Source organism: Petaurus breviceps, unplaced genomic scaffold, assembly GCF_028583685.1.
Source record: "Petaurus breviceps papuanus isolate PSGF00001 unplaced genomic scaffold, PetGlider_PUasm1.0 216, whole genome shotgun sequence".
NCBI lineage: Eukaryota > Metazoa > Chordata > Mammalia > Diprotodontia > Petauridae > Petaurus > Petaurus breviceps.
Genome location: NW_027185867.1, coordinates 2304361 through 2325958, shown reverse-complemented (window position 1 = coordinate 2325958; position 21598 = coordinate 2304361). Strand labels below are relative to the sequence as shown.

The 21598-nt window shown below is 38.1% G+C and overlaps 1 protein-coding gene across 1 annotated transcript in view; it reads left to right on the top strand.

Annotated features, from left to right (window-relative positions):
• SLC38A1 (solute carrier family 38 member 1) overlaps positions 1-21598 on the top strand; it is a 96795-nt gene that overhangs the window by 871 nt on the left and 74326 nt on the right. Inside the window, exons 2-4 of the mRNA XM_069094171.1 lie at positions 3140-3286; positions 3575-3604; positions 8594-8709. Of these exons, the coding sequence (XP_068950272.1) occupies positions 3140-3286; positions 3575-3604; positions 8594-8709 (293 nt within the window). The remainder of the gene's footprint in view (positions 1-3139; positions 3287-3574; positions 3605-8593; positions 8710-21598) is intronic.

Sequence of the window (21598 nt, the reverse complement as noted above, 5' to 3'; positions counted from 1 at the left end):
GAATGCCTTCCATTATAAAGAATTTACATACTGAAGGTATGATTATCCTCATAGTCTCCCCATTCAACTCACCAGTCTGGCCTGTTCAGAAAGCAGGCAAAGATGAATGGAGACTAACTGTGAACTAAAGGAATTTGAATAAGGTTGTTTCCCCAGTTAAAGCCCTACTATCCAATATTATAGAGGTGAGAGAGGACATTCAATCCTCTGGCTACTCTGGGTTTGCAGTTAAGTAGACTTAGCTAATATGTTTTACTCTGTGCCCATATATTCAACCCCAGATTGCTTTTACATTTGAGAAGGCCCAATATATTTTCACCAGGCTACCCATGGGATATCTGAATAGCCCCGCCACTGCCTCTGAACTGTGTGATTTGGGGGACATCCTGGTGCCAGAGGGATCTGTAGATGACACTACATGGTTAGAGATTCTACTCCTGCCTCTGCCCAAGCCTACCTCACAGCTACAGTCTCTGACCAGTCATGGCTGTGCAGTAGTAGATGCCCATCAATACAAGCACCGTCATGTCACATCATGGTGTGTGAAATTCTTAGGATCCATATGGACCCACCAGGTCAGGGACTCCCCTGCCCCAGTCTGAGATTAGCTACTCCCCCACACAATCCTCATTGCTATTAAGAGAGCACGACATCCAGTAGGCATGTTTGGGTTTTGGAGACAACATATTCCCTACCTCACAGCCTTACCTGCTTCCACTTATCTGGTCACACCAAAGTCCTCCACCTTTCAATGGGCCTCAGAGCAACAGAAGGCTCTAAGTGCAGTCAAGCATTGCCATTAGTACTACCAAGTGATAAATACTAGGTAGAGGCCTCAAGCACAACCACCCACGCCTCCTGGTGTCTATGGACTCATATAATGGCCAGAGAATGTCAATGGGGTTCTAGAGCAAGAAGCTCCCAGATGTTGCTACCAGATGTTCATTTCTGGAGAGGCAGGTGCTGACTACCTGCTGGACTCTGATGGCCACAGAACCCCTCCATAGGCACAGATATTGTCTCTCTGAGAACTGAATTACCTATATAGCCCTAGGCTAGAGAAAACACTTCCTATTAAAATGGAAATGGTATTTGTAGGACAGGGCTAAACCAGGCCCCTAGGGAGTCAACAAGTTAGGTGAATGACACAAACCCCCTTAAGACCACTTGTTTTTGGAGATGCACACCCTCCCCCACTGATCCACTGATCCCCCACTGATCCACTGACTAAGTGGGGCCCACAGAATCAATTTGTTAAATGCTGATAGGGGTGAGGATTATTTCACAGATGAGAACACCTCTGTTGCCAGTAAGAATTTCCACTAGGTAACTGCAGCCTTCCACCCCGCAACCACCACCTCCTTGAGGGCTGATGGCAAAGGACATAACACTAATGGGCAGAGCTGAAGGTCATTCACCTAGCCATGAGGGACTTGATGAAGCAATAGAGGAGTGCCCTCCGTATCTATACTGACTCCTGGGCAGTTGCTAATGGATTTGCAGTCTGGTCTGGCAAGTGGGCCCAAGGTATTTGGCACATACAAGGTCAATCAGTATGGGGAGTTGAACACTGGAAGGACCTTGCAGGGTATGCACAGATCTATCTCATCTGGGTCAGTTATGTCTCCACTCAAATAGAAAAGGCTACAGAGGAAACAACTCAACCACACGGTTGACAACCTCGCATGATCGGTTACTGACAGTGACCCCGTTACTGCACAGGACATAACCTATTCAGAAAGAGGACTTGTGAAATAGGCACATGAACACTCTTGACATTTAGGGACTGCTGGCCTTACACACTGGTTGAGGGGAGACAGCCTCCACATCACCCATTGATCAGGTCACTATAGAATGTGAGATAGTATTGCATTCTGCCTCTAGAAACGTGGTAGCATTGTTAAAGGGCCTGCACCTCAACAAATTTAGCTTTATTGGTGGACTTTATTGAATCTTTGCCCTTCCAAGCTGGAGCTATTACACATGCCCTCACCATAGTGGACACTTGGGAGGAGGAGGGGAGTTGGTGTGGTGGATAGAGCCCTGGGCCTGAAGTCAGGAAAACTCATCTTCCTAAATTCAAATCTGGCCTCAGACACTCAACTGTATCACCCTGAGCAAACCACATAATCCTGTTTCCCATAAGCTAGAGAAGGAAATAGCAAACCATTGCAGTATACTTGCCAAGAAAACCCCAAAATAGGGTCACGAAGAGTTGGACATGACTGAAACAACTGTACAGCAAAAGTAGCAGACCTTCCTATGGAACTTTTGCTTTATCCCTCACATAGGAACCCCATACCCAATAATGTCATAACTGGACCATCAAAGGAAATTCTTGCACCTTTTGGCCTTCCCATAGCCAACCATAGTAACCAGGAGATACATTTTATAGGCCAGACTATGCAGTAATAGGCAGAGGACACTGGTATTTCATGATATTCCTATCTGCTTATAGGCCTCAGATTTCTGAACTTACTGAAAAGTATAATGGACTCCTAAAAATCACCCTGCTCAAGCTTCTAGAGGGAAATCAGATCCCAAGTGGGTGCAGATGCTTGAAGCATTCTGCACACTGAACAGCTCCTCCCCACCCCCATGGCTCCTTTAACTCCCAGTTCAACACTTACAACCCACCTCCTTGTCCTTGCCTCATTCTCTAGAGCAAGGCCTTCAGTCTCAAATGAAACCCTAGGGGAATCCTAGACCTTCCAACCACTGGCTTTAAGGGAAACCTATACTGCTGTCCCTTCATAGTGATCAGGTACCAGAGGGTGGAGGAGGGTGAATTGGTATGAATAGCCATAGAATCCCCCAACCATAGAAGAAAGGGAAGCACCCATAGTACCAGTGCAGGTCATCTCAGAGCACCAAGTTCACAACAGGTGGGATGATGAGGGCAACCCTGAGCACTGATGGCAGGTTCCTCCTCCCCACCACCATTCTCCTCACTTCTTCCATGTGATTGCCAAACCACAGTGGGGGGGTGGGGGGTGGTGGGTGGGCAAGCAGAGAATGGATAAGCCATAAGACCAGGAAAGCCCTTCACACAACAGCACCAAGGTGATAGTCTCAGCTCCAACAAGGGACACTGAGACTGTACCAGAAAGAAATTAGAGCATGTACCCCAACCTTCAAGAAGGCAGTGAGCAACACAGAGAATGCCAGAGAAACTATTGCACTGGTGGTGCAGGACACTAATAGACTCACAGTAGATGGACTCTTGACTCAAGAGGCAATGACTCCTGGAAATGAGCCTGCTATGCCACTGGCTGTGGAAAACAAGGCACTCCCTAGGCCACCTCTGCCCTCCACAGAGTCCCCAGGCACTCTCTTTAATAATGTACATGTTGGGGCAGCTAGGTGGCACAGTGAGTAGAGCACTGGCCCTCGAGTTAGGAGGACCTGGGTTCAGATCTGACCTCAGGCATTTAACACAAAAATTAGCCGTGTGACCTTGGGCAAGTGACTTAACCCCAATTGCCCTCCAAAAAGCCAAAAAAAAATATTGTACATGTCCTCAGCACCAGCTGGAGAGGAACCCCCTAACTTTCTTCTTCTTTTTCCATTTCAGGAGACACAGGAGGAGAGGGATAAAGAACAGGTACAGCAATGTGGGGTACAGCAATGGAATTCAGTGGATGATCAAATGGGAAATTCCTCAGGAGGACCCCCAAGAAACCCCGGAAGCTTTGACCAACCCAGAAGTCCCCCAAGTGCAGGGCCAAAGGATAGCTAGAACCCAGAGTAAGGCCCCAAGCCCCACCAGTCCATAAGGGACCAAGTTTGCTGACCTAGGTGCTATCTTTCCAGGACTCCCAACACTGATAAATACAGCTCTCATAACTGCATCCATTCCTCTAATCATCTCAATCTTGGGAACATGGAGACACTCAGTAATACTCATTGGTTACATTCTGCCTGAACTGATCTGTCTTAACTAGTTAGCTCAACATTCTGTCCAGGTTCAAGTGAGGACCATTGAGACTCATATATCTGCTCCCACATCCAGGCCACCTTCATGTGTCTATATGACAGATGAAATCTGAAATAACTATGGGGGAAAAAAGGTTCAAGTTTCCAAGCAAATCAATTTAGTAAGCAGTGCATGCCAATAACATAACAAATTAGAACCAGGCCTCTCCAATTTGTCCCTGGACCCGAAATGCAAGGGGAGACAGATTTTTATGCATTAAAAGAAAACAATTAATGGGATCTAAACAAGGATATAAGATTAGGCAATATGATGTTTCACTGGAGGAAAGATTAGGTGCTTTTCTGAGTTGGGAGTGAGATAAATGAGTTTCAAGAGTTGGGAGGCAGGGAGACCAAGTAGGTGGATTTTTCTGGATGTGAAAAGCATGATTAGCAAGCAGATGGAATTTACAAGAAAGTGAAGCTTAGGTCTTAAAATGGAGTCAGTTTTACAAAATAGAGTCAGTTTAGTTCACATAATTCCTTCAGTTCCCCACTTTGATTCATGAGGAAATGGTCAGCCCATTCCCCCTATGGATCACTTCTCTATAAGATTTTTAATGTGCTCATGCTCACCATCAACATTACATTACAAGAAAAGACCACTGGGAATCATCCTTTAAAATAGCTTAGTGCAACAGCCACAGAGTCTAAGAACAATAATAATGATATACAAATCTTGTTAAATACACTCTATAAGTAAACATATCAAACTATTTAGAGCACTCACCATAGACTAATTTTGAGAGAGGAGATTTACATGTCACCAAGGTGACCAAGAAAACTCAACAAACACAAACAACATGAAACAAAAAGCCAAAGCAATACAATGATGGTCATCAATATTAAAAACATCAAGTCTTGGGGTGGCTAGGTGGAGTAGTGAGTAAAGCGCTGGCCCTGGAGTCAGGGGGACCCGAGTTCGGTTCCAGCCTCAGACACTTAACACCCACACAAAAAACCTAGCAGTGTAAACTTGGGCAAGTTACTTAACCCCAATTGCCCTCCAAAAGGTAAAAAAAAAAGCCAACCCCCCCAAAAACAACATTAAGTCTTCTTGTATCCTAGTAACCCACTCCCAATGACTATTTAATCATCATATTTTGAGTCTCAGATGTTCCATGTCTGGGAAATCTGGTCCCTGGAAATATCTTCTCTTGGACATTCTGAAATAGGCTTCATATTCATGACAGCTCTGAAGGGAACTCTCTTCCTTTGGTTCAGAGTCACTTGTAGAGATTCCTAGTTATTTCTATTAAAATCTGCTAATAGAAAAACTTAGTACAACTCAGTATCATCTCTTAAATTTGGTTCTCTAAATCTGAAACTTCAGAGAATTTCAGTCTTTATATACTACTTTCTGTTTCTTTCTTTGTCTAAACCATGAACCTGATATAAGAATCTTAAAAAAAGAAAATTCATGAGGGTCTGACTTGTAAAAAAAACCCTTCAGTCTTTTAAAATTACCAGATACTTTAAAATGGGAAAATAATTTCACTTTCTTTGCCATTATAAATGTAATTTTATATGTAAAATCATTTATCCAGTATTGAAAAATTATTTCTAAAACATGCTCAAAGCCTGAATTTTCATGCATTTGGAAGTCAATCATAAACATATATATACACATAGTTCTCAGAGAAAACAGTCTAACCCTTTCTCATAATTTACTATTTCATTTAATTAGAAAACTTTTCTATTACATTTTATCTTATTACTTCATCTAATTCCTTCACTTAGAAGTATATCTTTTAAACAAACATATATCTGCCATTCAAACAACATGACCAGCCCATAGGAGTTGTGCTCTCTGCAATAGAGTTTAAATGTTTGATTGTTCAACTAGAGAAATGACCTTGTTGTCCAGCACCTTATCTTTCCAGGTGAACTGTAGAATTTTTCCTAAGATAATTCAAATAGAATCAGTTTAATCTTCTGGAATGGCACTGGTAGACTGTCCAAGTTTTAAAGGTATATAACAATGAGGTCAGCACAATGGATCTGTAGACTTTCAGTTTGGTAGGCAGCCTAATATCTCCTCTTTCTTATATTTCCTTTTGGAGCCTTCCAAACACTAAACTAGCTCAAGGAATGTGTGCATCAGCCTTATCATCTATGTGTATATCCCTGGAAATTATACTGCCAAGACAAGTGAACTTATCCACAGCATTCAAAATTTCTCCATTTGCTATAAGTGATGATCTCCAATGAACTGGTCACATTATTCTAAAGCCAAACATACATTTGCCTAAAAGACCATTTTACAGAGAACTCACGGTCAGGAGAAACAGTATAGAGACATTCTCAAGGTCCCTCTGAAGATCTTTGACATTGATTGTGAGACCTGAGAGACACTGGTACAACACCATATAGCATGACATGTCTGTATCAAAGAAGGATCTGTGCTCTATGAGCAAAGTAGAAATGGAGTAGCTCAAAAGGAACATGGGATAAAAAAATTTAAAGACCTCTCCACTCCCAATGTTCTTTGTGAAATAAGGTGTCATTCAATTCCCATAATTGACAAATAGTTAGAATTCACAGGAAAATGAAACTTAGGTCTCTGAATGGAGTCAGTTTTACAATATGGAGTTAGTTTGGTTCACACAATCCTTACAGTTTCCTTATCTAGGAGAATTTCACAAGCACCCCACTATGCTAGCTAGAATATGTGAAACTCCAAACTCTGTAAATCTCTTGAAATTTGCTGACCTGTCTTAAAATAATTTTTTTCCAGAAAAGGCTGGACTACCCCAAATCTAGGTGGCCCAGTATAGAGGTTCCCTATCAAAGAACAATCTCCACATGGCAATGGACAAAGCTTCCGCCTCCACATAGAACCTTACTTAATGCTGAGCATGCTACAACCCACCAGAATTTGGGGGAGGATGATTCACCAACAAAGCTAATTCCTGCATACTTAACCTCACTAAAGCTTTGTAATCAGATGAGGGAAAAACACCTTTCTATCATTCACTATCCATGGACTACTTTCAGTCCCAAAGCACAGGACTCTGTAGTATTTCTGACAGCACTAGTGGGTGTCCCAAATTGTTCAGGTACTGCCCCCACATGATGTCTCCAGATAAAGATATATGCCCCCAACACTCAAACTTCAACACCATAGTATTGTTCTGGGAAAACTAGAGGCCACAAAGATCAAAGGAGCATAATTTGTAAACTATAGTATATAAATCAAAAATCACATACTGAGACCATGGGGCTAAATCAAGGGGACACTAGTCTTTGCTGTCAGGGCCTTTTTGTCCTATGATATATAATAAACCTCAGATAAGCTCTAGCCTAGACATCCACAGTCAACACAACAGAATGCCAAATGATAATTCTGAGATGATGTGCATATGTTAACTTTAATGTTTTACTAACAACTTTGAGATGATTTAGATATATTAAAAAACTAGCTTCAGGATGGTATGGATAGAGTTAGTCCCCTGCCAAAAAACTACAAAACTGAAACCCCAGACTCTTTCCCTGATCTCAGCACTCTTCCATCTTCATCTGGGTCCATGCTACTAAGTGCTTCCAACTCTAATCCATGGGTTACTCTCTGTGCCTCTCCCACTCCCCATTCTCTTCCTTACACTGCCTGCCTTCCTTTAACACCTCACCCCCATTCCCATGCCATTGGCCTCTGTACCCCTCTTCACTTTCCACTACTTGTCTCTGTACTTTTCCTGCATCCTCTGTGTTTTATTAAAATGTAATTAGGGGCGGCCAGGTAGCACAGCGAGTAAGAGCACTGGCTCTAGTGTCAGAACGACCTGGAGATCGAATCCCGGGCTCAGACACTTAGCACCCACCCAGAAATACCTGGCCGTGTAACCTTGAGCAAGTTACTTAACCCTGATTGCTTAAAAAAAAATGTAATTAAAGATTCATTTTTCACTGCCATTGTGCTCTTTCCTGGCAAGTGCCTAAAGAATTGGAATCTGCCCCATTTGATAATTTCATAAATTAATTAGCAATTTACTATACTAGTGATATTTTACCATCTAAAATAATAAATATAAAATAATGGACTAAATTTCCTCTATTTTGCTTCAACATTTTCTCAAGCTCCCTCCCATCCTAGTTTCTATCCCAAGGTCTTTCATAAATAATAGTTTGTATTTTTAGGTATATAAAGCAATCTATATACATTGTCTCATTTGACTCTCATAACAACACTTCACAATAATAATAGCTAATAACTTTATAGTAGTTTAAGGTTTGTAAAGTGCTTTATTGTCTCACTCGATCCTACTAAGGAATAGGTACTATTATTATCCACATTTTATATATGAATAAGCAGCTCAGAGAAATTAAGCAATTTGCTCACAGTCTGAGACAATTCAAAATAGGCCTTCCTGCCTTCATGTCTACTATTTTACACTGTGCTACATTTATTTATTATTTATTATATATATTATTTATACCACTGCTCACTGCACTAGCCTGTTTTATATCATGAGTGATATCTTTTCTATTTCTCAACTTGAAGCCACGTAAGTATAGTGCAAAATAACTCCCTCCTAAATAATCTCTTGTCTCCATATTGTACTGTAAAATGTAGTTTAGATTTTATTTATTTTTTTCCTTACTTTTTTTCTTTGTGCAGATCCAAGGAACAAGCTCATTAAGTATGTCTGTTTTTAACCTATCCAACTCTATTGTGGGCAGTGGAATTTTAGGACTTTCCTATGCTCTAGCAAACACAGGAATTGTACTGTTTTTGTAAGTATCAACAATGGAGTGATTTGGTTTTGACATCCATTCCAGAGTGTTTGCATTTTTAGAATAAGATTTGGGAAATGTTTTTAGGTAGTTGAGAATTTTCTGGTTTTCTTGTTATTACTAGCAGATATTTAGGTAGCACTCTTTATTTAAAAATTATATATATTTGTGTATGTATGTGTGTGTGTATATATAGATGCATATACACATATAGATGTATATGTACATATACATCTATATTATTTCATTTGATCCTTATAATGGTCTTGTGAGGTGTATAATTATAATAAAAGTATAATTCTCATTTTGTAGGTATGGCAACTATAGAGATGTTGACTTAACCAAGGTTATAGAGCTAGCAAGTGTCAAAATTCTTATTTTCTGACTTCAAATCTACTGCTTTTTCTATGTTACCAGAGCTGCCTCTCACTAACTTGGCTGATTCATTAGTTCTTTCCCCCAAAATCCCAAGGTCAATGTTTGACAATTGGGTATGTCTGTCTCTAAATGACTATTTACTTAGAGTTTTACTTAGAGTTCACCTAGTTATTAAGTAAAAAGAAAAGAGAAAATCATTTTTAAAAGAGTACTCTGTCATGCATCATAATGACATTTGAAAACAGAAATTTAATATGTGTATCTTTTTTGTTACTTCAAAACTAGTTCGTGTGGACCTACTCATTCAAGCTCAGCAAGAACTATTAAGTGCTATCTTATTCTCTCTTTGCTATTAACTTACTAACAGGGAGCTTCTGATTCTCTATTAGCCATTTTGTTATTATTATAAGAAAAGATAAAATTAAAATAAGCTTGAATAGTTTTACCTTTTCTATTTCATCCATTATTATTGTTCCATCCATGGAACCTTCTCCCTTAAAAAGCCCAGAAATGAGTTGTATAGGAATGATACTGATTTTCAGTATGTTTGAAAGGGAGGTGGAGTTTCTAGAGTTTCCCCTCTGTTATTGATTTCTTGTGGAACCTTGGATGAATCGTTTTCATCTGTGCCAAGGAGACTTCCATCTCCTTCTGCACATGGGATTCCTACCTTTGATTCCTACCTCATCTCCAACCTCACATGAAAAGAGGAGTGACCACTCTCCCTCCATCTCCTGCTTCATATGGCCCCTGATGGAAGAAGAAGAGGGAGAGGAAAGTTAGTGGGGAGTGGGATTCCCATCTCCTGCTGCACAGGTTTGACTTCTCTCTCTTGCTACATGTGACTCCAGATAGAAGAGGAGGAAAATTGGTGAGAAGCAGAACTTCTCTCTCCTGCTACACTGTCTCCTGCCTTCTGAAGAAAAAGGAAAAGACAAACGGCCTTTTATCTGACCTCATGCTTTCCATCTTTTGCTATGCTTGTCTCCTAACTGATCTCTAGCATCTTCTGGAAAGTACAGTGGCACCTTCTATTAAGTGATTCTCATACTTAGTCATGCCATAAACATTCTAGTGATCCTGTGGGTTATTATCCAAACCCCATTCCCCATGCCCCATCATCTAATTCCTTATTCCCATTCCCTTCAACCCACTCACTGCATATTCCCAAACAAACAAAACCTACTCCTTCTGCTGTACTAGAATGCCTACTACAGTAATATTAGTAGTGCTGGCACTCCACTACAAATTTATGTTACACAGCATTCACTGGCTCATCATTGCTGTTAGGCAAACCATCTCTCATCAATTCATGCTCCTCCCATTCACACCAGCTCTTTCAAACCTCTGTGTCCCTTCTCAAATGCTCCTCCTCCCTCACCTTCTTAGCTGAGAATCTCACCTAATATTTTACAGAAAAAATGAGGCCATCTGCTGTGAGCTTTCTCTTCTCCCCTCTTCCTCATCTACCATCACTTAGGTGCCTTCTGCCACTCTCTTCTTTACCCCCATCTCACATGATGAGCAAGCCTTATTCCTTATCAAAGTTTACCCCTCTCCCTGCTCAAGAGATTTTATTTCATACAGTCTCCTACAACAAATTTTCCTCTCTGCCATCACCTCACTGATATCATTTCAATCTTCCCCTGTCTATTGGCTCCTTCCCCACAACCCACAAATATACCCATGTCTCCACCATCCTCAAAAACTCTTACTTGATCCCTTAATCCCTGTTACTATCCTATATTCTGCCATTTGTGACTTAGACTCCTTGAGAAGGCCATTTACAATATGTGCCTCTGTTTTCTCTCCTCATACTCTCTTCTTAACCTCTAACAATCTGGCTTCTGATCTCATCATTACACCAAAACTTCTCTCTCTAAAGTTACCAGTGATCTCTTAATTATCAAATCTAGTAGTCATTCCTCATCCTTACCTCTCTGCAGTCTTTGATAGCGTTAATTACAATCTTTCTCTTGATACTCTCTTCTCTACAGGCTTTTGGAACACCACTCCTGGTTTTCCTCCTACCTATCAGACCACTCCTTCTTACTGTCCTTTACTAGATCCCCATCTAGGTCCTTCCTTCTAGCCATTGGTGTCCCACAAGGCTAACTATATGAGTTAATTTTCCCTAACCTTCCCTTTGCATGCGCTCTATAGTGTATTTCTTCTCCTCCCTATTTCCATTCTTAAGATCTTTAAGACATAACAGAACCACTGCTAGGTCATGTGTAATTGGACTCCTCCTATGGACCTTTATTATGATAGGGTACACAGAGGATATATATATATTATCTCCCCATATTTGAATGTAAGCAATTTGAGTGTTGTGTCTTTCAAAAACCTTTTATTTATCTGTTTATTAATCATGTGATTTGTATTTGTTTTTTGCCAAGATGGTTATTAATATTAATATGTTCACATAAACACGAATATATTTGTTGTTATTGTCATTGATATGTTATGAGTTATATTTATGGTTTTCCTGCTATTTCTTGCTAGAACAGCTCTGAATTCTAATTTAAATACAAACTAGTTGTAGCCTATTTTCTTTGTGATATGTTGCTATAGCCTCCTTGCTACCATTTCATTTAAAATTTTTCATCAGAAACCAAGATGATGGAGTAGAGGCAGTAACCCAGATGAACTCTCTCAAAATTTCCCTCCAGACAACTTTAAAGTAATACCTCAAATCAAATTCCTGAGTGGCAGAGCCAACCAAAGTTCAGAGTGAGACATTTTTCTAGGCCAATGCAATTTAGGAGATCAACAGGAGAGGTCTGTAATACTGGGTTGGGGTCAGGCCTGGAGAACACCAGTTGTAAACCTTGGTAGTGCTTACAGTAGTGGTAGTGGATGTGTCCAGAGTTCACAGCCCAGAGATAATAAGGAAATTAGAAAGAGATTATGGGGAACCCTTTGCTGTCACTGGGTGCAGGACTGTGGTTCTATGTGGCAACTCTGTTGCTCATATGCAGTTCTGAGTCATATTTCCGGTGCACAGAGGAGCATTTGTGGTCAGTCATAAGGGAGAAATGGATGTGGTCACAGTTCCAAGATACAGAGGAGTATTTGCACTTGCTGCTTCAGGGGAATAGAAGAACTATGTACAGTTTCAGAGTTAAGAGGAGAGGTTTCAGGGGGGCAAGGGCCCTTCCTTGGTAAAGATCAGAGAGCAGACCAGGCATGCAGAGATCACACCTCTCCCCAGATCACACCACCCCAGATCACACAGGCACCTAAAACTTATAGACTCCCAGAACTAGCTCTGAAAACAATAGCATGAAAAAACCTGAAGTTTGGGACAATGTTGCTCCTTCATGCCCAAGGGGAACAGAGCCCAACTCTGCCACAGAGTCCAAAGTATAGAAGAAATAGGTAGGAAAAATGATCAAACAACAAAAAAATAACTTGGCCCTAAAAAGCTACTACAATGGCAAGGTAGATCAAAACACAAACTCAGAAAAAGACAACAACATGGAAACAACTGCAAGCAAAGTTGCAAAATAAATGCAGATTAAGTTCATGTCCAACAAGAATTCCTAGAGGAGTTAAAGAAAAAAATTAGGGAAAGAAGAATGATGCAAGAAAACCCTGAAAAGAGAATTAATTGTATGGTAAAAGAGGATCAAAAATACTAAAGAAAGGGGCAGCTAGGTGGCACAGTGAATAGAGCACTGGCCCTGGAGTCAGGAGGACCTGAGTTCAAATCCAGCCTCATACACTTAACACAAAAAAATCTAGCTATGTGACCTTGGGCAAGTCACTTAACCCCAATTGTCCCTCCAAAAAAACCCCCCAAAACAAGCAAAAAAATAGGAAAATAATACTTGCAACTCTTAAGAATTGTATCAATATTAGGGCAGTCAGAAGGGGTATACATAGATAGAGGATGTGGGAATAAATTGACTTTGATGGGATGATAAAAGAAACCACAAAAATTAAGGAATGAGGAGGATTTCACTGGGAAAGGATGGAAGGGAGAAGTAAAATAGGATAAATTCTCTTATATGAAGAGGTGTTAGAAAAACCTATTATAGTGGAAGGGAAATGGGGGTGGGTGGGAATTCATTGGAATTGGCTCAAAAAGGGAATAACATACACACTCAGTTGAGTATAAAAATCTATCTTACCTATAGAGAATTAGGAAGGGAGGAGTACAAGAAAAGGGGGAAACTTATAGAAAGGAGGGTAGATTGGGGGGTGGTAGTGAAAAGAAAAATGCTGGGAGGAGCAACAGGATAAAAGGAGAGAGAGAGAGAGAGAGAGAGAGAGAGAGAGAGAGAGAGAATAAGATGAAGGAAAATACACAAATACACAGTCATCATAACTGTGAATATGAATGGGACGGACTTAGTGACAAAATGGAAGCTGATAGCAGAATGGATTAAAAACCAGAATCCTAAGATATATTTACAAGAAACACACTTGAAGCAGACAGACACAGAATAAAGGAAAGGGATTGGAACAGAATCTACTATACTTCAGCTGAAGTAAAAACAATGCAGGGGTAGCAAGAGGAAATAGAAACTAAAACTATACTAGTAGGGAAATCCAACTTTCCCCTCTCAGAACTAGATAAATCTAAAAACATAATAAATAAGAAATTAAGGAGATGACTAGATGTATAGAAAAGTTAGCTATGATAGACCTCTGGGGAAAATTGAATAGAGATAAAAAGGGAATATACCTTTTCTTTGGTGGTACATGGGAGTTATACAAAAATTGAGCATGTAGTAGGGCATAAAAGTCTCACAAGCAAATTCAGAAAGGAAGAAATTTAAATAATATATCACAAAAGGTGATATAATAAAGCAAATTAGGGGAGCGTGGAAAATTTTACCTGTCAGATCTAGATAAGGGAAAAATTTGTGACCAAGCCAGAGATATAGAGTACTACAAGATGTAAGCTGGATAATTTTTATTACATCAAATTAAAAGTTTTTGCACAAAGAAAACCAATGATGCCAAGATTAGAAGAAAAGCAGAAAACTTGGTGGTGGTTGTGTGTGTGGGGGGAGGATTATAACAAGTTTCTCATAAAAGCTTCATTTCTCAAATATATAGAGAACTTAGTCAAATTTATAAGAATACAAGTCATTTCCCAATTGATAAATGGTTAAAGGATATAAACAGGTAGTTTTCAGAATAAAGAACTATTACAATGGAAGAGAAGATGGCTGGGAGTGGTTGGAAGGCAATTCCTAAGCCTTCCTCTCATAGGAATTGGCTCAAAGAGGAAATAATATACACATTCAGTTATAGAAATTTATCTTATCCAATAGGGGGGTAAGAGGGGAAAGGCAGAAGAGAAGGAAAGAGATGATAGAAGGTACGACTGATTGGGAGAAGTGGTGGTCAGGAGCAAAACACTTTTTAGAAGGGACAGGATGAAATGAGAGACAGAGGAGATAAACAGGGGGAAAGTATGTTGGAAATACACAGTAATCATAACTGTGAAAATAGTTGTACAAAGTTTCTCTGATAAAGGCCTCATTTCTCAAACATATAGAGAATGGAGTCAAATTTATGAGTACAAGTTATGCCTCAGTTGATAAATGGTCAAAGGATATGAACAGGCAGTTTTCATATGAAGAAATCAAAGTTATCTATATTCATATACAAACACTCCAAATCAATATTGATTAGAGAAATGTAAATTAAAACAACTGTGAGGTGCTACCTCATACTTGTCAAATTGGTTAATAGGACTGAAATAAATGATAAATGTTGGAGGGGATGTGGGAAAATGTACTGTAATGCCAAGAAAAGGCAACTTCCCAAGGTTCAAAATACCAGCATAGGTGCTCTCCATTTTATTCAGTGACAAATTAAGAACAGAGAAGATCCAAATATAACATCATTCAAAATACAGCATTTACTAAGTGTGATTAAATAATCTCCAAGTACTACCCCACCCCAGGACCTTATATTCATTCAATCAATTACAAAGTCCCTGTTCTAAATACTACTCCACCCCTAGGCCGTACCTTCATTTAGTCCATCACAAAACCCCTCTTCTCAAATGGAGATTAGTTTCCAAACATAAGTAAAGTACATTCATTTGTTCAACCATAGAACACAAAAAGGTCAAAAGTTCCCCACCCCTGGATCACAATTGAATCTACCCCAGAGTTACATCAAGTTTAAGCACAGCACTTAATACCCAAATGGAGGTCTTTTCTTCATCTTGACAGGAGGCAAGTTCTCAGCAATCTTAGTTCCTGGGGAGACAAGGCTTAGCAAGGCCACAAGATACATTGCCAGTCTCTTCATTAATTCATCCTCTGTCTGCAGAACAGTCCTAGAACTCCTGAAAACATTATCAAAACTCTCTCCCAGGATTTCTGTAAACATACAACAAGAAAATCCTTCTTCAGGGCTTCTGAAGCAACAGAAAGGTTCCCAGACCCCTGCAACAACAGCACTGTCCTTCACCAATGGACAGTATTCACTCTCTGTCTGCAGGACAGTCTCAGGAGCTCTTAGCCAACAGCCAGGTTCCAGGACTTCTTCAACAACAGGACTGTCTTTCACCAGTGGACAAATCTGGCAAAACAACATCAAAACAGACAGACAAAGTACCAGCAAAACAGCCATATCTCCTCAGTCCTTGGCAGCTCTGGGGGCAGGTCTCAAAAGTCCAGGGCAATTCAAAGTGGCCCTCAGCAATCCTCTCAGTCTCTCTCTGCCTCCACGAGGGTGCTGCTTCAAAAAAGTACTTCTGCCTCTCTCTTGTCTCTCCAAATCTATGTAACCAGTTCCTCCCAGTTCGTGTCTCTCTTTTCAAGTCAACAAGTCCATCCCACAGGTGGGATTAACAAGCTCTGGGTTTTAACACAATCAATTTGAAAACCAAGCCAATACAGGGGATCTTTATATTCCATTACTATCACAGAAAATTGGGACACTTAATGTACTGTTGGTGGAGTTGTGAACAGATCCAACCATTTTGGAAAGCAATTTGGAACTATGCCCAAAGGGCTATCAAATTGTACATACTCTTTGGCCCAGGTCAAAGTTAAAAACTACTAGGTTCTTATCCCAAAGAGATAAGAGAAATAGGACCTATATGTAGCATAATTATAATAATGATAGCAACTCTTTTTGTGGTAGGAAAGAATTAGTATTTGAGTGGATACCCATGATTTGGGGAATAGCTGAAAAAGTTGTGATATATGATTGTAATGGAATACTATTGTTCTATAAGAAATGTTGATCAGGAGGCTTTCAGAGAAACCTGGGAAAACTTACATGAACTGATGTAAAGTGAAGTGAGCAGAGCCAGGGAAACATTGTACGAAGTAACAGTAATATTGTATCATGATCAACTGTCAATGATTTAACTATTCTCAGCAATACAATGATCTAAGATGATCCCAAAGGATTTATGATGCAAAATGATATTCACCTTCAGAGACAGAACTAATGGAATGTAAATGCAAATATGGTAGTATGTTTTATTTTATTTTATTTTTCTAGGGTTCTTTTTGTTTGTGTTTTCTTTTGTAACATTGCTAGTATGAAAATTTTTTTTAATGACTACACATATGTAAACTAACAAATTGCTTGCCTTCTTAAGCAAGAAGAGAGAGTAGTAAGGGAGGAAGAAAATGAGAAAAAAGATAAATCAATAAGTAAAATAACTGGGTAGTATAAAACACTTAGGAGTTTACTTGGCAAGACACACAGGAACTAATGAACAAAACTACAAAATATTTATGAAAGACAGATTTAAATACCTCTACAAATATTAACTCAATATAATTTTAAAAGATAATGCTACCTAAATTAATTTACTTATTAATTGCCTTATAATCAAAATACCAAAGAATTACTTTATAGAGCTAGGACACTTGATTAAAATATTTATCCAGAGGAAAAAATGTCAAGAGTATCAAGGAAATTAATGAAAAAAATGAGAAGAAAATGGTTATGGATCTCAAGCTTTACTATAAAGCTAAAATTGTCAAAATAATTTGGAACTGAGTAAGGTATTGAGAGTTTGATCAATGAAACCAATTAGACACACAATAGATAAATGAGTATAGCAACCTAATATTTATCAAAGCAAAGGATATCAGCAATTGGGGTATGAATTCACAACAAAAACTAGGAAAAACTAAAAAGTGGTCTGACTGAAAATGGCATAGACTAACACCTCACACTTTCAATCAACATAAATTTTAAAAGATTATAACTTAAACCTTTGGGACACAGAAGAAATTGCTTTTTATATTTATGGAAAGAAGAGTTTATGACCAAAAAAGGGATAGCTTCACATGAAATAAAATGAATAATTTTGATTACATAAAATTAAAATGCTTTTTCACAAACAAAACCAAGGAAGCTAAAATTAGAAGAAAAGCAAGAAACTGGGCAGAAGGGGAGGAAGAGAAACCCTAGTAGCACATTTCTCTGATAAAGGTCTCAATACTTAAATATATAGGGAACTAAGTCAAATAACAAGAAGAGGCAATCCCCTATTAATAAATGGTCAAAGGTTATGAATAGGCAGTTTCCAGGGGAAGAAATCAAAGCTATCAATAGCCATATTTTAAAATGCTTTAAATCACTGATAATTATGTCAAAACAACTCTGAAGTACTGCCTCAAAACTATCAGATTAGCTAAAATGACAGAAAAAAAATGTGACAAAAAGAAATCAGTACTCTAATGTCCTGTTGGTGGAGTTGTGAACTGGTCTAATGATTGGGAAAATAATTTAGCACTATGCCCAAAAAACTATTAAACTAGGCCTACCCTTTTGACTCAACAATACTGCTAGCAAATCTATTTCCCAAAGAGTTTTTCAAAAGAGGAAAATGACCCACATGTATAAAAATATTTATAGTGACTCTTTTTGTGGCGGACAAGAATTGGAAATTGGGGGGGATTCCTATCAGTTGGGGAATGGCTAAACAAGTTATGGCTTCTGAATGTGATAGAATATTATTGTTCTGTAAAAAAATGAAGGGGATGCTTTCAGAAAATCCTGGGAACATCTCTATGGGCTAATTCAAAATGAAGGGAGCAGAATCAGGAGAACAATTTAAATAGTAATTAATTTTGCAAAAATAATAAGACTTATTCTCTCTGATCTACACTATGACCAACCGCAATTCTAAAGGACTCATGATGAAGTATTCTATCCCACACCAGAAAGAGAACTAATGAACTCAGAGTGCACAGTGAAGTATATTTAAAAAAAAAATTATATAGCTGATGTGGAAATGTGTTTTACAAGTCTATACACATGTGTAAGAGCTTTTTTTTTCTTGCCTTAGCAATGGGTGGGGAAGGGTACGGACATAGAATTTGGAGATGAAAAGAACTAAAAAGTTTAATAACTAAAAGTTATTAAAAACAAAGCATTCAAATAAAATATACAATTTGGCATTAATATTCATTAGAGCTATTGGTTTATGGTTTTTTTCTCTGTTTTGACTCTCCCAAAAATAAGTATCAAGATCATATTTGTATCAGAGAAGGAATTTGATAGGACCTCTTCTTTTCCTATTGTTTCAAACAGCTTTAGTTATATTGGAACTAATTATTCTTCAAATGTTTGATTGAATTCATCTGCAAATTCTTCTGGTCCTGGGAGCTCATGGCTCATCCAATTTATTTATTTATTTTTTGATATTGGATTATTTAAGCCCTGTATTTCTTGTCCTAATAGATCTTATCTTTATAAATATTCATCCATGTCATTTAGTTTCTAATAATTTCCTTATTTATTCTTCATTTGTTACAAATTTATCTTCCACTTTTTAATTTGATTTTTTTCATTTAAAAAAACCACTTAGCTTATGCTTTATCTATTTTAATGGGTTTGTTTCCCCCTTCAAGACACCAGCTTCTAGTTTTATTTAATCAATTTGGTGGGGGGGGGGGGTTTACTGTCAATTTTGTTGTTGTCATTGTTTTCTTTCAAAATGTTCTTTGATTTTAATTTTTGTGTTTACTTGACATTTAAAATGTTTGTCTTTAGTTTTCTTAATTTTTTTCTTGTTTTTCTAGTTGCATTTCCAATTTGTCAATATGTTCCTTCTCTCTTTTGTTTATGAGTATTTAATTATATAAAATATTCCCTAAATACTGCTTTGTCCATGTTCCATAAATTTTTAAATGTTTTTCTCATTGTCATAATCTTCAATAAAATAAGCTATTTTTTCTTTAATTTATATTTTAGAATTACATGTTCTTTGAGATTGTTAATCTCCAGTTCATGTTAATAATTTACTTAGCAGATTTTTAAAATTAATTATAACATTTCTTGCATTTTGTTCCATGTTTCATAGTTCTTCTTTTTTGCATTTTTGTGAGGTTTAATGCCTTAGTATATGGGTAATTTACATAAAGGTGCCATGCACAGTTGAAAGCCTATCCTCCTTTCTATTCCAATTCAGTAATAACTAGAAGTCTATCATCTCTAACTTTTCTAAAATTCTATTCAAGTCCTTGCTTTCTTTATTTTTTGGTTAGATTTGCCTAGCACTGAAAGGAATTCATTAAGGACTATCATTATTATATCTCCAGTGTCTACTTCTTTCTATAACTCATTTAGCTTTTCCATTTAATATTTAGGTACTATAGTACACACACATGCATTTATATAATACATATGTGTTTGTGTGTGTTTAGTATTTTCGTTGATTCATTGCCTATCTTTCAATGTAATGTAGTTTCCCTCTTTATCTTTTTAAATCAAGTCTAGTTTTACTTTTGTTTTTTGTTTTGTTTTGCTTTTTGGAGGGCAATTGGAGTTAAGTGACTTGCCCAAGGTCACATAGCTAGTTTTTGTGTTAAGTGTCTGAAGCTAGATTTGAGCTCAGGTCCTCCTGACTCCAGGGCCAGAGCTCTATTAACTGCGCCACCTAGCCACCCTTTACTTTTGTTTTGTCTGAGATAATGACTGCTACTTTTTAGATGAAGTATGTTAGATTATCTTACAGTGTAATTTTCAGTTAATGTGTGTTTCTTGTAAATGAATATTATTGAATTTTGCTTTATAATCCATTCATTATCCTCTTCTATTTTGTGGATGAGTCAACCTGTTCACATTCACAGTTTTGAAGTATATGGATTTCTCTCAATTCCATTCTCTTATAATTTTAACTTTGTTTCCTGTCTCCTCTTTACAACAAAGAATGTGATGAGAAAGAAGGTGTGGGCTTAAGATCAATGTTTTATGCCTAGTGAAATCTGCTCCTACTCCTCTTTCCCAGAGTACAGTCATAGTTCCACACTATCTTTTTTCCCTTTAAATACCTCTTTTCAATCTACCCTCCAAGGCTAGTTTATTTTGGTTATGGTTAATCCCTCCCTAAATGTGCCTACCTTCTTATTCCCTCCTCTCCCTGCTCTATTTTTCTCCTGTTTCCCTCTTAAGTGTATTTTGCACTAAACTCTGTGTGTATGTGTATTGTGGAATTGAAGACTGATCTCTCACTCCATTTTATATTATTTTAACATATCAATTAATTTACTATTTATTAATAACCAAGTTGCTATGTGTTTTTATTGTTCAATTGTTTCAGTCATGTCTGACTTTTTGTGATCCCATTTAGAGTTTTCTTGGCAAAAATACTGATATGGCTTGCTATTTCCTTCTCTAGCTCATTTTACCAATGAAGAAACTAAGGCAAACAGGGTTAAATGATTTGCCCAAGGTCACACAGCTACTAAGTAACTGAGGCCAAATTTGAACTCAGATCCTTCTGACTCTTGATACAGTGCCACCTAAGTGTCCCCTCTGTATTACTTCTTCTCCTTTAATATGTGAACTTGAACTTCCCCTGAACACTTTAAACCTGCAGCTGTTAGTTCCCCATTTATAAATCAAGCCACCCTCCACCCATTAAATTCCTTTTCTCAGTACTCTCCAACTATAGAATTCTAATCTATATTCTAATTGACCAGAAATCAGTAATACATAAATCAAAAGCTCTCTGTTATCCTTCAGAATTTACTAACCACAGGATTTTCCAGAGGAAATTCTTCTAGTGAAAAACTGATGTACCTTGTGGTTAGTAATCTATATCTTTGTTATGTCAGATTGATGTCCCTGTCTATTTTTAAGGTTTCTTTGTATGACTATAAATAAGCTACCTTGATTCCCAGATGCATCCTTAGCTACTGAGGAACATTGGATCTCTTTTACTGACACTTGCTATCCTTGCTAATATAATGAATAGTCTCAAAACTTTATTGCCTCAGTTTCTCTTTATCACAGATTTCACTAACAATAAAATTCCTCCTTCTTTTGCCCAATTCATATGAAAGTGAAGTTTGCACATCACCTGTTCTCTGAAGAGAAGGGTCTTGCTGCTATTTTCTCCTGGTATTGAGTGCTGAGTTCTTCAGGGCTCTCAGGGGGGGCAGTTCAGGCTGGGTTCCTATAAGCTTCTTTTCTTTGTTTTTTTTTTTCTTCCAAAGTGGTTCTATCCAGGTCAAAGCAAGAAAACTGCTTTCTTGCTATGAATTCTGAAAGGTCCTCACCTGTA